This window comes from Macrotis lagotis, chromosome 5 (assembly GCF_037893015.1).
Source record: "Macrotis lagotis isolate mMagLag1 chromosome 5, bilby.v1.9.chrom.fasta, whole genome shotgun sequence".
Taxonomy (NCBI): domain Eukaryota; kingdom Metazoa; phylum Chordata; class Mammalia; order Peramelemorphia; family Peramelidae; genus Macrotis; species Macrotis lagotis.
Genome location: NC_133662.1, coordinates 264,125,723 through 264,143,206, shown reverse-complemented (window position 1 = coordinate 264,143,206; position 17,484 = coordinate 264,125,723). Strand labels below are relative to the sequence as shown.

At 40.5% G+C, this 17,484-nt stretch overlaps 1 protein-coding gene across 1 annotated transcript; it reads right to left on the bottom strand.

Annotated features, from left to right (window-relative positions):
* Positions 1-6,997: 6,997 nt before the first annotated feature.
* Positions 6,998-17,223, bottom strand: LOC141489085 (uncharacterized). Its single transcript, XM_074189732.1, has 4 exons — positions 17,104-17,223; positions 13,050-13,176; positions 11,254-11,349; positions 6,998-9,586 (listed from the first exon to the last, which is right to left on the bottom strand). The coding sequence occupies exons 1-4, from the start codon at positions 17,221-17,223 to the stop codon at positions 7,203-7,205; spliced, it is 2,727 nt and encodes a 908-aa protein (XP_074045833.1). The 3' UTR covers positions 6,998-7,202.
* Between the last annotated feature and the right edge of the window lie 261 nt (positions 17,224-17,484).

The window sequence follows — 17,484 nt, the reverse complement described above, 5'->3', positions numbered from 1 at the left end:
AATTTCTTCAGTTTCTTTTCTTTTCTTCTTGCTAATACATTTTTTTTTTTTTAGGTTTTTGCAAGGCAATGGGGTTAGGTGGCTTGCCCAAGGCCACATAGCTAGGTAATTTTTAAGTGTCTGAGCGCATTTGAACTCAGATACTCATGACTCCAGGGCCAGTGCTCTATCCACTGTACCACCTTGCTGCCCTGCTAATACATTTCTAATACAATTTTGAATAATATTGGTAACATTGGGCATCTTTGTTTCATCTCTGATCTTATTGGGAAGGTATCCAGTTGCTTATCCCAATAAGATCAGAGCTTTAGATTTTTTAGATTTTAGAGGTTTGAGATACTGCTTAACATCTTAATGAAAACTTCATTTATTCCTATGGTTTTCTCTGATCGTTTTCACAAGAACTGTCTTGATGCGCTGCCTCACCCCCTAATAAAATTGGTGCAGTTCGGTTTTCTAACTTAAAAGATAATGATCCAGATTCAAGTTCTCCAGATTTGCTGCCTCTTGTTTGACCTACCAAAGGCCTAACACAACACAGGTACCCTGGCAGGGTATTTGCTCTAGGGGGGCTATGTAAAAGATTTATTCCAAGACAGCAAAAAAAAAAAAAATCTCTCTTGGATTCAGAAAAATTTCAGTCCCAAATAAATATTATTGGACAATATTTCCACCTGTCTACCCCATGAAGTTTGGAACTTATCTTGGTGTATAGTTCAAGAATATGGTCTGAACTTGATTTCTGCCAAGCTGCTTACCAGTTTCCCCAGCACTTTTTTTTTGCAAAGGAAATGGGGTTAAGTGACTTGCCTAAGGTCACACAGCTAGGTAATTACTAAGTATCTAAGGCCAAATTTGAACTCAAGTCCTCCTGAATCCAGGGCCGGTGTTCTATCTCCTGCACCACCTAGTTGCCCCTCCAGCACTTTTTTTGAAGAATGACTTCAACACATTAGTAAAGGTTTATTCTCCAATACTAGTTTACTTCTGCATATTGGGTATCTGACCTACTTTATTAATTGATTTGCTATATATAGTATCAAACTGGTCCTTCAGCCCTTTCTCCTTCCATTTTTCATTATTTTCCTTGATAGAAGGGAACATTCTGTTCCCCTTTTTTCTAGCTCTATAGAGCAGGTTTGGTAGTGTGATGTGGCATGGAACAGGCAAATTAATTCAAATATTATTTTGTTTATATTGACATGGTCAAACCATACATCATTTTTCTTCAGTTATTTGGGCCTGTTTTTTTTCTCTAGTATATTTGGTAGTTGTATTAAATAGTGTTTTGGTAGGTGTATTTCCAAGTATTTTGACACTGTCCCCTAAAACAGGCCCTCACCACCTCATGACTAAATTATTGTAGCAGCCTTCTGAGGGGTCTGAGCCTCAAATCTTTCTACTCCAGACCATCCTCCACTCAATCACCAAAGTGACTTTCCTAAAAAGTACAATACCCCAGACAACCCCCCCGCCTCATTTAATAAATTCCAGTAGCTCTCTATTGCCTCCAGGATCAAATACAAAATGGTGGTTTTGGCATTCAAAGCCCTTCATAACAGTCCTCTTCTACCTTTCCAGTCTATTTGTACTTTACTTCTGGATAAGTAATCTTTGATCCTATGACACTGACATGAGTTCCATCTTATATATACAGAATTGGGGTTTCCTCTGGAACATCTAGTTTGAAATAAGTATTTGGTGACACAGGACCAAAGCTCAGGGGAGGGATTGAGACTGGTGATCTGTGTATACACTCTCAGCAGCTCACTCTGTGGACCAGAAACTTTTGGGGTTTTTTCCCACATGACCAAGTCATGCCTTTTGGTCATTTATCTGTCTTCCTCTATTTTTTTGCAAGACAACGAGGTGATTTGCTTAAGGTCACATAAATGTACTGTGTCTGAGGCCGGATTTGAACCCAGGTCCTCCTGACTCCAGAGCCAGTACTCAATCCATTGTGCCACCCAGCAGCCCCATCCTCTCCTCTTTCTGGATATCCAGTCCATCTTCTCTCTTTGACATAGTTCTTCCTTGTTTACACTCCATCACCACTGTCCTCCAGTTCCTGAAACAGTTTATTGTTTGTTTCAAACAGCTTATGTCTACTAGGTGTCTTCCTATTACTCTCAGTGTGATGTCTGTCTTTAGTTCTTTGGGAAGTAGTGGTTTCTGGATCTCAGAGCCATATGGCAACATCAGTAAAATGTTTGTATTGAAATTGTTTGTAGGGGCGGTTAGGTGGCGCAGTGGATAGAGCACTGGCCTTGGAGTCAGGAGTACCTGGGTTCAAATCTGGCCTCAGACACTTAATAATTACCTAGCTGTAAGGCCTTGGGTTAGCCACTTAACCCCATTTGCCTTGCCAAAAAAACCTAAAAAAAAAATTGTATTCAATCCTCAACTGAGAAGTGGTCAAAGGATATGGAAAGGCAATTTTCTGATGAAGAAATTAAATTATCTATATCAGATGAAAAAATGCTCTAAATCATTGATTAGGGAAATGCAAATAAAAAAACTCTGAGTTACTACTTCACACCTATCAGATTGGCCAAAAAGAAAAATGATTAATATTGGAAGGGATGTGGGAAAACTGAGACACTAATACATTGCTGGTGGAGTTATGAACTGATCCAACCTTTTAAAATAAGTCACAAAGGTCCTAAGTTGAGGATCCATGATTCAAAGATCCTTAGATTCTAAATTCTGTATCATTTCTTCCATTGCATATTACTTCTCATACCCAAACAAAAGTGTTTCCCTACTGAAAAGAATTACTTAAATATTATTTGCAAAAAATATGATTGTATGAGTACAGGATTTAGACATAAAGGACAATAGCATAAATACATTAATAGACCAAGAAATACTCTATCAGATCTATGGAAAGGGAACAAATTTATGACCAAAGAAGAATTAGAGTATATTATAAACTGCAAAATGATTTTGAGTATATATTAAAAGTTTTGCACTAATAAAATCAACGCTGCCAAAATTAGAAGAAATGCAGAAAGCTGGGAAACAACCTTCACAACCAGGAGCTCTGATAAAGGTCTCATTTCTAAAATAAATGGAGAATTACATCAAATTTATAAGGTCATTTACAGTCATTCTCCAGTCGATAAATGGTCACAGTTTTCAAATGAAGAAATTAATGTTAAATATATACAATCATATGAAAGAATGCTCCTTAGAGAAAGGCTAATTAAAACAATCATGAGTTGTCACCTCACACCTATCAGATTGGTTGAGAAAAAGGGAAAATGATCAATGCTGGAGAGGATGTGGGAGGATTGGGACATTGATACATTGCTGGTGGAATTGTGAATGGATCCAATGATTCTGGAGAGCAATATGGAACTGTGCCCAAATTGTTCACTCCCTTTGATCAGTAATTCTAATTCTAGGCCTATATCCAAAGAAATCATAAAAAACGGGTGAAGTCCCAGATGTTCCAAAATATTCATAGTAGCTCTTTTTGTAGTGGCAAAGAATTGGAAACTGCAGGGATGCCCATCAATTGGGGAATGGCTAACCAAGTTATAGTACATGAATACTATTGTTCAATAATAAACCATAAATGGTCAGACTCTAGAGCAGCATGGAAAGACTTACAGGATCTGATGCTGAGCAAAGGGAGTACAACCAAGAGAAAAAACGTACACATTAACAACAATATTGTGAGATAATCAACCTTGATAGAAGCAGTCTTTTCAGCAGTACAGAGAGATGGGCTATGGACAATGTTATTCCTAATCCAGAGGAAAAAAAAAGAAAACAAAACCAAAACAAAACTTCAGAATCTGATAAACACTTTATAAAAATTAACTTTTATTTCTCTTTCCTTTAATCCTATTTCTCCATACTGAAAATGACTAATCTGTAAACATGTTTATCAAAAACAGGTATGTATGGGGCAGCTAGGTGGTACAGTGGATAGTTCACCAGCTCTAGAGTCAAGACCTGAGTTCAAACCCGGTCTCAGACATTTAATAATTACCTAGCTGTGTGACAATGGGCAAGTCATTTAACCCCATTGCCTTGCAAAAGAAAACAAAACAAAAAAAAGAAAAAAGAATAACACAAGACATCATCAAAAGCTTTGCCTAAAAATAGGTAAATCTACATTTCTCTGACACAGGAATGGAGTAAACCAATCAAGAAAAGAAAATGTCAGTCTAGCAGATTATCAAACTTTTTAAATTCTCCACAGCCCCTAATTTCCAACAAACTTTCTTGTATCCTTATTCAATATGAAAATAAATTCTTTATTTAAATTTTCAATTAAAATATACATAATGGATAAATCTAAAATTAAATTTTCATAAGGAAACATACTTGTTAAATATTATTCAGGAAAAAAAATAAAGAAGAGAAGCCCTTGATGACTTCCATTATAACCCACTGTCGTATCTTTGGTGTAGTTATTGAAAGACATACAATCTGCAGTCAAAGAAGTGATAAACATTTGCACAGAAAAATTTTACATTTATATTTAATTTTGCATAATGTATGTGTGTGCATACACACATACACATATTTATATTTGGAGGGAATATCAAGTGGTAAATTGTATAACTGCAATCAGGCAGAAAGAAATTTTTTGTTGCACCGTTTTGTAAATGCTTGCTTTTATTTCGTAATTGAGAAGGAAGGGTTTCTTCTGATTCTTCCTTCCTGACAAAAAAATCTGGCTCTTTTCAAATATATGACAAAAGAGGTATCAAGATAAGTACTCCCTCCTGGCCCACAAACTGCCTATAGTACAAAATTCCCAAATGTAGCACAGACTATATTAAAATCCAATGGGGAAATGTTTAAACAAATGATTAAAAATACATTAATAATTTTATTTTGTGGTTTTCCGTGCCAATATGAAGCCTATGGGGATCAGTTTCTATTTAACTTTGACCACAGTACTACAATACTGACCCTTTTCCAACCTACTCTAGTTTTCCTGCCTTTATTCTATAATCCAAAATACAGAAATAGTTAAGAAAAAATATAGATGTTTCTTTTAAACTGTTTGGAATATAAAAAGATTAAGATACTCTTTATATCTTCAAAAGCTTAACCTTGGGGCGGCTAGGTGACATAGTGGATGGAGCACTGGCCCTGGAGTCAGGAGCACCTGAGTTCAAATCCAGCCTCAGACACTTAATGATTACCTAGGTGTATGGCCTTGGGCAAGCCACTTAACCCTATTGCCTTACCAAAAAACCTAAAAAAAAATTACCCTATTTCCTGGGATTATGTATACTTTAGGATAAGATCTTATGGCCTAGAATAACCTATTTATTGAGTTCATTTTTGGTAAGGTAATGGGGTTAAAGTGGCTTTCCCAAGGCCACACAGCTAGGTAATCATTAAGTGTCTGAGGCAGGATTTGAACTACTTCATTTTTGAAGAAACTTGATGTATCAATTAATCTATTTTGTTTGTACATGACTTTCATTCTCCAATACATTCCTAATCTCACCCATAGAGAACACCATATTTTAACAGATCAAAAAAAAAAAGATGGGGAAAATCAATTCTACAAAATAAACTAATATATCAAGAAAATATGCAGTATTACCCATTTCTAGACATACCTCGCTACCTCCTGAAAAGATATGAGGTATACATCTTCATGCCCTGAGTCAAACTGAGTCATTAGAAGTAAAAAGGATTCAGTTTCAATTGGTTCTTTTCATTTCCAATACTGTGTATATTGTTGCTCATACCTACTTTTCTCTAAATGGATATAAATTTTTTTCCATAATTTTTGAATTCCTCTATTCATCCTTTTGTATATGGAAAAATTATTCCATTACATTCAAGTACCACAATCTGTTCATTCACTCCTAATCAATGGGTAGCAATTTTCATAGTTTTTTGTTGAAGTCAATCACCAGAACCATAGAATTTGGGAGTTGATATAGACTTCAGTAGTCATCCACCCCCAAACACAAACAGAAACAATATTGTAAGAAAATATTCATCAAATTATCATCCAGCTTTTCTTTGAAGACCTTTAAGGTGGAGGAACCTGCTGCCTATTATACTTTTTCAATTGTTAAGGGAGTTTTTCTTGGTAACAAATCTAAATTAATTTCTTGAAATTAAATAAATCTAATACTTGAAGACAGGGAATCATTTCTATTCTCTTCCCTGTTTTCTCTTCACAAGAGTCAACATCCAGTTCCTCTAAGCCCATTTCTAAGGACATGGACTCAAGGCCCTTTATCATCCTAGCTGCTTACCTCTAAATCTTAGTCCCTTCCATCAATAGCAACTTGGTGACCAGTGGCTCAGAATTCACACAGTATGCCAGAGAATTGCAGAGCAATGTAACTATTAGCTCCCTGATTCCTGGAATATGTTTCATTTAAGGTAGTCTAAGATTACATTAGGTTTTTTGTCTTCCACATCACATTGTTGAGTCATGTTCAGCATGCAGGTAATTAAAATTGCTATCTAAACATACCACATATCTTGTATTTGTGAAACTAAATTTTGTTTTCAAGCATAAGACTGACCCTTATTCATACTGAATTTTACCTTACTAGATTCATCACATTATTCCAGCCTCTCAGGATCCATCTGGATTCTTTTATCTAGGTAGCAGGCAGGTTTCCTCTAATTTGTGTCACTTGCACTTGCAATAAGCATACCATGTGAGCCTTTCTCCAAATCATGGACAGAAATGCTAAGCTGCCAGAGGCAAGAAAAGGCTCTTGCACCATGGCATAGAGAGCTCCTGCATGGCTAACACTGAGCCATTAAAAACGACTCTATTCATTATAATTATTCACTCCAGAATGAATTCTTCAATGAGTAATATGATGATTCTTCCTTCTGAAGGGTTTGTTTCATTCATCACAAGCAAAAGATTTTTGTAAAGTTTTAATTCTCTGGCAATTTGGGTGTATTTCCCTTTGAAAGATTATTTTCCCTTGTTCTCTATTTTCAAAGGGCAGTTCCATAGTGTGAATTCTCTGATGGGCAATAAGGGTTGTCCTCCTACTGAAAGCTATGCCACATTCATTAAATGCGGATGATTTCTGTCCACTATTACTTTCCCCAACAAAGTTTGCTCTCTCCCTGAAGGCCTTTCCCAGTCATATATACAAAGGGTTTCCACTCCAGTATGAGTTCTCATGTCTAATAAAGTTAGCCCTTCCACTGAAGGCCTTTCTGCATTTATTGCAAACAAAGGGTTACTGTCCAGTATGATTTGCCCGATGTCTATTGAGATTTCTCTTGTCAGTGAAAGCTTTCCCACAGTCATTACATTCAAAAGGTTTTTGTCCAGTATGAGTTCTCTCATGTCTTTTAAGGCTTCCCTTCTCAGTGAAAGATTTTCCACAGCAATTACATTCAAAGGGCTCCCCTCTAGTATGAGTTCGTTGATGGTTATTAAAGCTCCCCTTCAAACTGAAAACTTTTCCACAGTCATTACATTCAAAGGGTTTCTCTCCAGTATGTGTTCTCTGATGTTGATTAAGGCTTCTCTTCATTCTGAAAGCTTTCCCACAGTCATTACATTCAAAGGGTTTCTCTCCAGTGTGAGTTCCCTGATGTCTTTTAAGGCTTCCCTTCAAACTGAAAACTTTCCCACAGTCATTACATTCAAAGGGTTTCTCTCCAGTATGAGTTCTTTGATGGACATTAAGGGTGCCCTTCTGGCTGAAAGCTTTCCCACATTCATTACAAAGAAAAGGCTTCTCTCCAGTATGAGTTTTTTGATGTTTATGAAGGCTTCCTTTAAGAGTGAAAGTTTTCCCACAGTCATTACATTCAAATGGTTTATCTCCAGTATGAGTGCTCTGATGTTTATTAAGGCTTCCCTTCTCACTGAAAGCTTTCCCACAGTCATTACATTTAAAGGGTTTCTCACCAGTATGAGTTCTCTGATGGCTAATAAGGCTTCCCTTATGAGTGAAAGCTTTCCCACAATCATCACATTCAAAAGGTTTTTCTCCAGTATGGGTTTTCTGATGGCGAATAAAGTGTCTCTTCCCACTGAAGGCTTTCCCACATTTATTACAAACAAAGGGTTTCTCTCCAGTATGGGTTCTCTGATGGCTATTGAGGTTTCTCTTCTCAGTGAAAGCTTTCCCACAGTCACTACATTCAAAAGGTTTCTCTCCAGTATGGGTTCTCTGATGTTTATTAAGGCTTCCTTTCTCACTGAAAGCTCTCCCACAGACATTACATTCAAAGGGTTTCTCTCCGGTATGAGTTCTTTGATGTTTACTGAGGCTTCCTTTCTCACTGAAAGTTTTCCCACAGTCTTTACATGCAAAGGGTCTCTCTCCAGTATGAATTCTTCGATGTATAGTAAAATTTGCCTTATTTGTGAATCCTTTCCCACAGTCATTACATGTAAAGGGTTTCTCTCCAGTATGAGTTTTCTGATGTATAGTAAGCTTTGCCCTGTGCCTGAATTCTTTCCCACATTCATTACAAGCAAAGGTTTCCTCTACGGTATGACTTCTCTGATGTGCAATAAAATACCTACTCCGGCTGAAGGTTTTCCCACACTCATTACAAGAAAAGGATTTCTTTTCAATTCTCTCATGTCTAATGAGGTTTCTCTTGTTAACCAAAGTTTTCCCATATTCCTTACATTCAAAGGGTTTCTCTCCAGTATGAATGCCTTGTTGACTTTTGAGTATTTGACTGTCACTAAAGACTTTCCCACACTCTTTACATGCAAAGAGTTTATTTCTAGAATGACTCTTATGATTATTAATAAGGCTTTCCCTGTGGGTAAAGCTTTTCCTAAATTCATTACATTTAAAAGATTTCTTTCCAGTATGAATTCTCTGATGTCTATAAAAGCTTTCCTTACTATTAAAAGCTTTCCCACAAGCTTTACATTCAAAAGGTTTCTCTTTAGAATGAATACTCTTATGTGTATTAGGGCATCCCTTATTACTAAAGGGTTTCCCACATTTGTTAGATTCAAAAGGTTTCTCTCTAATGTGAATTTTTTTACGTTTAGTCAAGTTTCCCTTGTAGCCAAAATCTTTTTCACGCTGCTTATACTCATGCATATCCCTATTATGTTGGTCAGTAAAATTTGACTTTCTGCCAATGAAACATTTGTTGTGCTTATATTGCTTCTCTCCAGCATGTATTCTATGAAATTTAATTAGATCTGAGTGGTATCTAAAGGGCTTCTTGCATTTGATATACTTAGAAATATACTTTCCTAAGGAGAATGTATTTTGAGTAATTAGGGTAGGAAAATCTTTGACGCCCTTTCCAAGTGTTTTATATTTATAGAGATTTTTCCCTTTTATTCCTCTCCAAAGTGCACCAAAGACTGACCCAAAGCTAAATGTCCCAAATGTATTATTCTGAGATCCATTCCCTTTGTTAAAAGTTTTTCTGGGAGTGATTATCACTTGTCTGGATTGGCTCTCCAGGTTGTCCTTTGGTACTTCTAAATTAACATCATATTCTCCAGCTTTGTCCAACTTGCAATGCCAGGTTGAACCCTCTGGTGGTCTCTTCTTGGATGATGCTTCCATGTAAATGCTCTGCATCAGACTTGAGTTTCTTAGTTTAAGTTTGATCTCATTATTAAAGGAATCTGAAAAATAAAAATAAAAGAAAATAAAAGAATCACTTGCTATTGATTCACTAATGAGAGCAAGATAGGCTCTTTAGAGCTAGTTCTAGTTTTTGTCTGTTCCAAAGATAATCATGCTCAATATCAACCAAGCAGAACAAAAAAAGAATATTTCTGTGAACTGAAGGCAAAGATAGATCAAGATAAAAGAACACTCAACAATCCAGGATGAAGTAAGTTATATTCCAGTTCATTCAAACAATTACAGAAGTCAATAAAAACAACATATTAATAGGGGCAGCTAGGTGGTGAAGCGGAGAGAGCACCAGCCCAGGATTATCCGAGTTCAAATCCAGCCTCAGACACTCAATTACCTAGTTGTGTGACCTTCAGCAAGTCACTTAACCCCATTGCCTCGAAAAACTAAAATAAAAAATATAGAAAAAACAACATGTAATGGAAAGTCAAATTATCTTCTGTGTAACTAAATAATGGAAAACCACACAAGAAAAGGAAAATTAGCAGAGAAAAATCATTCAAATGAAAATATACAAAACTTAGAATCTATAAGATAAAAGACATGGATTTAGAAGATCATAAGCGATTGGTGAAATATTAAGAATTACTATGCTCACCCCAAACTGTCTGTGTGTATGTATATAAATATGCATATATATGCTTATATGTGTATAAGAAATGTAAAATAAGCAATGTGAAGATGTGGGAAGATAATTCTCTTTTTCAATTTTTTTATCTTAAAAGACTGTTTGCTGATCTATGTCACTCTCAGGAAAAACAGAGTAACACCTATTTTAAAAAATAAGACCAAAGGAAAGGTTCCATATACATCAAAATATTCCTAATAGAAGTTTCTATGGTAGTAAAAAATTCATGAAAAGAAGGTTGTAGAATTACCAAAAAAAAAAAAAATCAGAGCACATAAATGTTGAGTGAAATAAAACCAAGGAAGCAATTTACATAGTGATTAGAGCATAAATAGAAAAAACCATAACATTTTCATTAAGGGATTAGAATTATAATAATCAAGCTTATGCCAGAAGATGGCATAAGAAAATGTACATCCCTTCTTTATTTGGAAAAGTAGTGTGAATCACTGAATATTTGAGCTCAGACTCAAGTGATGTGTTAATTTACTGGGAATTCTTTTTCCCCCAATAATTTTTATTCTTTCTAACAAGAGATGTATCATTAGGAAAAATGTGCATTTTTAATATGGCCAATACTTTCCTTTTTGTTGTTCCTAATGGTGTGTGGATGTTATTAAATACCAAATAACAAAAAAAAAACCATTAAAATCAAATTTTTTAAAAAGGAAACAGGCAATATAAAAACAAATGATTACAATATAGAAAGAAAAAAATTTTAAATGAACATAAATTAGCAAGAATTAGGAGAAAAAAGGAAAAAAAGTAAAAAATTTTAAAAAAAGCAAGAGGAAAACTGTTTAAACTCTCCAAATTTATAAAAAGGCATATGATAACATCTCTGAGACAGAATATCAAATCCATCAAATTTTAAAAAATTTACAAAACTGAATACTGGAGTGCTATTACCACAATATAAAACCGAATCATCAAACTCTCCAAGTGATGGCAAGGTCATAATGGATGGGAACGTTAAAATAAGACAGGCTACAGACTCCCACCACCTGCCAGCTGTTTACTCACCTAGACAAGACCCTTTGGCGCCTCTGACCTCAGGACCCCATGCTGCTTCTTGCTTCTCCCATAGGGAGTTCAATTCCAATCTGGAAACAGGAATCCCTGTACAAAGAAATAGAAGACAATCAGAAGCACAAGCAGGGTGCAGACAATGACCAGAGGTTGGTCTGAAGAACTATCTTGTTTCCCAATGAAGCAGGGTTCCCAACTCTAGTTCTAGTCCCAACTCTGCTATCTGTCCCAGACATGCTACTGGGTGACAAACTCCACGGGTTCTTCATCCAAAGGCACCTTGCAACCTAGATAAGAGCTCTTCTTGCTGCACCTGGACTTTCCTTCCCAGATGCTCTCCCTCAGAACAATGGGTCTCCCAAAGAGCAGACCCAGAAGACCTCACTGTCCTCAGTCTAGTCTCTGGGCAGGATCTGCTCAATCCTAGAGGAGAACTGCACTGGAAAGATGGTGCTGAGAATGGCTAGTCTGAACTGCCTTGAGGAAATAGTAAAGCTCCTTCAATGCCAAGCTTCCCCTGGCTTTGCTGTCATTCCCATTCTACCAGTCCTGCACTATGGGAGGGGAGCTGAGGACCCCCACACAAGTTTCTCAGGCAATTAAAGTGAAGAGAAGACAAAGAGTGGGGTGGGGGGGGAAGGGTTAGATGCTGGCTTCCTCTCAGTTGCTCCAATAAGGCCATCCATCTCCCAATCAAAGTTGGCATTTTCAGTGACTCTCCCTCTTTCCTGGGCTTGGCACCATTCTCACCTCTTCTTGGTTCCTTCAGGTCACAAATACAATCCCTCATTCTATCAAAAGGCAATCCTAATCCCCTTAAATCCAGGACCTTTTCTCTGTGTATTATATCCAATCTAATCTACTCAGGTCTAATTTGTACATAGCAGTTTGCATGCTGTCCCTCCCATCTGGCCCTGAGCTCCTTGAAGGCAAGGGTGTCTTCTGCCTTTCTTTTAGGCCCTCTTCTGAGTGTCTGGTCTAGAGGTGCTTGACAGAGCAGGCTCTGTCAAACAGAAGCAAGGAGAAATCACAAACAGGAACCAAAGATATCATTAGAGAATGTATTTGTTAAGAAGAGAAGGGGGGCAGCTAGGTGGCTCAGTGGATAGAGCACCACCATCCCTGGAGTCAGGACATGAGTTCAAATACAGCCTCAGACACAATAATTACCTAGCTAAAGGACCTTGGGCAAGTCACTTAGCTCCATTACCTTGCAAAAAAAAATTAGAAGAGAAAAGAGTTGGCAGTAGGCAAAGGGTGGACTGCTCAAGAGCTCCTAGTAATCTCACCATCCAGGTCACAAATAAGAAAAGAAAGCCTGGCGTGAGGGATGGAGCCAGAATGTGGACAAGTTTCAGGGAGAATGGTGGCAAACTCCACAAAGGGCAGTGAGGGCAGAGTTAGATTTCACCCTACAACACTGTGGGATTTTTGTAATTCCAGAGGTATGTGAGAGTCAAGAGGACAATCAGCTCACTGGATTCACTCTGCACTAAGAGAGGAAGAACCTGGAGACAGAAGGTCGATTTTACTCTGTGTCTGAGCAAAGGTGACCATGCTGTTTGTTCAGACCCAGACCAGGAAAGCAAACTGAAGTGATGTGTGAAAAGGGCAGAAGGGCAGGGAGAGCCCGTGTCATGAAAGGCTTTGGATGCTAAAGAGAGAATGGACAGATAATCCAGAGGTACTCTCTCCATCAGTCAAGAAGATGCCAGGACACTGACAAAGGATTAGGCAGTCTGTTATCAAAACTCAGTTTTGCAGTTCTCACAGAGAAATCTACAACTTACCCACAGAGACCAGGTTCTCCAGGTTCTCCAGCATCACCTCCATGTATAGAGCCCTCTGGGCCGGACTCAAGCATTTCCATTCCTTCTGGCTGAAGTCCACAGATACATCCTTGAATGTCACAGATTCCTGAACCAAACACATTCTGCTTAGCTGGAGACCTCACCTCCAAATAGCTGCAGCTTTTCTACTTGGGTGGACCTCATTCAATTTTAGAAACAGGACTTTGTAGACATTGGATTAACCATGTCACCCCAACAATCCTTTCCAAAAGTAACCTCTGAGGAAATCAGGCCATTTACTCCTAAAGCCCCCAAACACACCAGAGAATCCTGGCTCCCTCTGACCACTGAATACACAATAAGATTGGTGATCACAATTCCAAATATTAATTCTCCTTAAATATATTTCTATGATACTCCCTGTTACTGACAAACTCGTTCAGGAGGCAATATCCAAACAAAGGCTAGGAGAAGCCATTTTTAAACATTAATGACACATGACTTTCTCTCACTTTCTGGGAGAGAGCCCTGAATATTGGAATTCATTTAGTGAATCAAATACCTTTTTTTATAATCAGCAGTTTAAACAAATGGGATCTTTGTGTTTCCTGCCCCTTTCACTTAAATTTCTGATCTTTGTGGAGCTACGGTATCTAGTGAAAGCTGTTTGCAAAGTGCAGCTTGTTCCTTCCTATTTTTAGCAAAACTGCCCCCACTAATAGGGGGTTTTCTCAGGATGATTTTGTAGAGATAGGAAAATAAACTCCGAGATCAATATAACTAGATTAACATGAAACCTGATGGACATTTTTTTTGGATGTAGCAACATCCCATTATCTCTGCCAAGAATCCAATAATATTATTAGAATTTGGAAATTGATCCTTCAAGGCTTTCAGTCCTGGGCAGCCTTGGACACCTCTTCCCCCCCCCCCGCCATGCCTGCTCTCCTTCAACAAGGCTTTCTGTTTTGGAGTCTCCCTTGTTTCTTCATGGAGCATGTGAGAACCTGGCTTCAATGTCACTGAAGGCAAAAAAAAAAGGCTGTCACAAGATCTCCAAAGTTTGTTTGTCCTCATTCTTGTTTTAGCCATAAACACTGGGAGGATGATTTGGTCTAAATGAGTCTCAGGCCAAGTTTTCTGTAAATCTGTTTTTCCCATTTGTACTTATTGCTATTTTATAAAATGATCCTTTGCCAATTGAAGTGGTGCAAGGGAGCCCAGAAGTATCTGGCCCAGTGCAGACAGAGCTGGGAAAAATGAGGAGTGGTTGTTCAGTCCCAGGCAAAAGCCCCCCAGGAAGAGCATCTTCCCAACTGCTGAGGTTGTCTCTCCTATATTTTGACAACTCTGTCATGGAAAATCTGTCCTCACAAAACTATATGGTCATCAACTCCAGTATTCACTTGTTCATCCTATTGGTACCCAATGGGACCAAACAGTCAATTCTACTACCTCTTCCTCATGAATGTCCAATAAATGTACTGGCTTAGCTCTCTTGGATCCCTGCAATCTTCTCCAAGTTTCCCAAGTCCACTCAATGGATGCTCCCTTGGCAAGAAAAGAAGCCCCTTCCCCACCCTGGTCAGCCTCCTCTGGAAATTCTCCTTCTGGCACTATAGAGGGAATATAACCCCCAGAATGTGTACTCTTGAGAAAGTGCCTAAATGGATTGGTCTTTCCTAGGCTACTTCTTCTCTTCCTCTCTCCCACCTTCTATTCTTGCCCCATCTTTCCTCTCCTTCAGTCTCTGCTACTGTCTCTTACAGTCTCTGCTTTCTCTTCCCTGTGGATACTTATCACCACCCATGAAAGTAAAGTTACTGGGGGGGGGGGGGCAGAGTTTCACTTTCACTGACCCATAGGAAGCACTTAATGATGTTTGAGGAACTTAAGTGAAAGGGGAGAAGAGAGGAGGGGAGTGAAGAGCAGAGAAGGGGGTCTGGGAACAAACTGAATTCACCTGAAATTTGTCTTTGATGAAACTCGGAGTCATTCCCTCCTGATCCTGCATCCTGCTGCTGGGGGAAGGGCAGGGTCTCTAGAAGGCTGAGCTGGAGCAGAAAGAAGGCATGAGGGGCAGAGACCAGCCTGGCTTGTGTCTTAGACAACCACCTGAGATTCACTCCCCAAGCCCTTCAGCATCATCAGTGTTGCACCCTGGCTCATCCCTCCACCCACCTGCTCTAACCATCTTATAGAACTATCAATCACAGTTGAAGAATGACCAAGTGGACTACCTACCCCTTCCACCTTGACACAGGCTGTCCAACCTGTGAAAGGGCCTGCCAAGGAGTGCAGGTGAGCTGATGCTGCTTATGAAGAAGTAGGGAAGAGAGCAAGGGAGACAAGACCTGGGGTCAGCTGCTGGTACTGTCCATCTCTGTCCTTCACAAACTTTCTCCTGAGTCATCTGTTTTCCTGCCCCCTTCTCCCTGCCAGTCCTTTGGAAATGCTCACCTCTTATCCCAAGTACTCAGGCCATGACTTCCATACTATTCTGCCAATATGACTTCAAAATAACAAACCAGGGGTGGCTAGAGCAATGGATAGAGTACTGGCCCTGGAGTCAGGAGTACCAGAGTTCAAATCTGGCCTCAGATACTTGATATTACCTAGCTGTGTGGCTCTGGGCAAGTCACTTTAACCCCATTGCCTTGCAAAAGCTCAAAATAACTTAGACCAGCAAAGATGACCAGGAGCTGATGGACCTTCCTGGATCTCTTCCTTTACATCAGGCCTGCCCCAAAAATCCAGGAAAAAAGGGTCAGGGAAAGAGTCTTCTCCTGGGGGGGGGGCATCCCACCACCTTCCTGGTCCAGTAAAGTTGAGACCTGGAGGTTCAAAATTAAGATCACTTCAATTGAGGCCTTCTCTGTGAGGCTCAGATCCCCACCTCCAATTGTCCAGTGTCCCCCTGGTGCTGCCAGCTGGGGCCCTAAGATCAGCAACTGGGGCTGCTCATGCCAGAGGGTATGGAAGAGACAGAAGAGGCCTGAAATCACCATCACATATTGTAACTCAGGTTATTTTGAGATGTCCGTAAGCCTGCGATGCATAGGGACCGTTTTGAATTTTGTTCTTTCAATGAATAAGGGGAAAAACACTTGTGTGCTTTGTACTTACAGGAGGGGAAACCAAACCCTATGGGCTAATGACATGGGCAGCAATGCCTAAGAAGTCAACTGATATTGTGAAGAATATTCTGGCCACAGTAATACATCATCTACATCATCATCATCAACATCATCATCCTCTCTCTCTCTTTCACATTTTTTCAAACTGTGGAATCAGTGAACTTTTTAAGATGACCACATAATAAAGGACATCACTTTTACTAATAAAACTAAATTAGACCAACCCTAACTAATCCATTTCTTTTTTTTTTTAGGTTTTTGCAAGGCAATGGGGTTCAGTGGCTTGCCCAAGGCCACACGGCTAGGTCATTATGAAGTGTCTGAGACCGGATTTGAACCCAGGTCCTCCCGACTCCAGGGCCGGTGCTTTATCCACTGCCCGCCTAGCCACCCCTAATCCATTTTTTTAAATTTTCAAGTGAACTTTATTTTGTGATATAAACTCCTACCCTTTCCCTTAAAACAGCCTTCTGAATCCCCTCTAAGACGTTCAAGGTGAGCAAGCGTGGCCTCGAGGGGTGTCCAGCCCCGGACAGGGGCGCGATGGGGGAGGCCGGAGTGACCACGCGGGGCGCAGGGCACGGGGAACTGGTTCTACGGGGCCACGAGAAGGGGAGGGCGGCGACCCTCGGGGCCACAAAAGAGAAGCCGGTGAAGACAGGCAGGGCCGGGACCTGCGGGGAGCGCCGGCGCACGGACGGGGCGGAGGGCCCGAAAGCTGCTGCCGGGACCCAGCGGCTAACTCAGTCCGGCCCGGGGCCGCTGAGCCGGCCACAAGAGGCCGGACGGGCCGCCCGGGGGCACCAGGCGGCGGAGGCTGAAGGAGGCACCAACCCCGGGGCACTACCCTTGGGCCCCGAGGCGCAGCCGCGCGGGGCGGGCACCTGCCGAGGGAGGGGGAGGGGCCGCGCCGGTACCTGTCCTCGCTCCTGCCCTGGGCGGCTCCGAGGGAGCGGGCAGCCGGGCCCAGGCCGCGGAGAGCCGGCGGCGCGTGCGCTCTTCCTCCCCGGCCCGGCGCGGCTCCGCGCCGTTCCCATCATGCCCTGCACTCCGCGGCTACCTGAAGCTTAGCGGAGCCAATCCCGACGCGCGGCTCTCCGCAACGCATTGTGGGAAGTAGAGTGCGGAAGCCGAAGGCTCCAGGCTGCGCTCCCTTGAGAACCGCGGTCCCAGACTACATCTCCCAGAAGGCAGCGCAGCCCTCCTCCTCCAAGCTGCTGACCCTGCGCAGTCGGCCCCCTCTTTCCCGGATGGCGCCCCCTTCCCGGAGTTTCCTCCCGTTCGTGACCCTGCGACCC

Excerpts from the sequence above, each read along its gene's own strand:
- LOC141489085 (XM_074189732.1), bottom strand. The coding sequence starts at position 17,223 with ATGGGAACGGCGCGGAGCCGCGCCGGGCCGGGGAGGAAGAGCGCACGC. Across the intron at positions 11,350-13,049 it reads GGAGAACCTGGTCTCTGTGG|GGATTCCTGTTTCCAGATTG; the intron begins GTAAGTTGTAGA and ends TTCTTTGTACAG. Across the intron at positions 9,587-11,253 it reads CGCCAAAGGGTCTTGTCTAG|ATTCCTTTAATAATGAGATC; the intron begins GTGAGTAAACAG and ends TTTATTTTTCAG.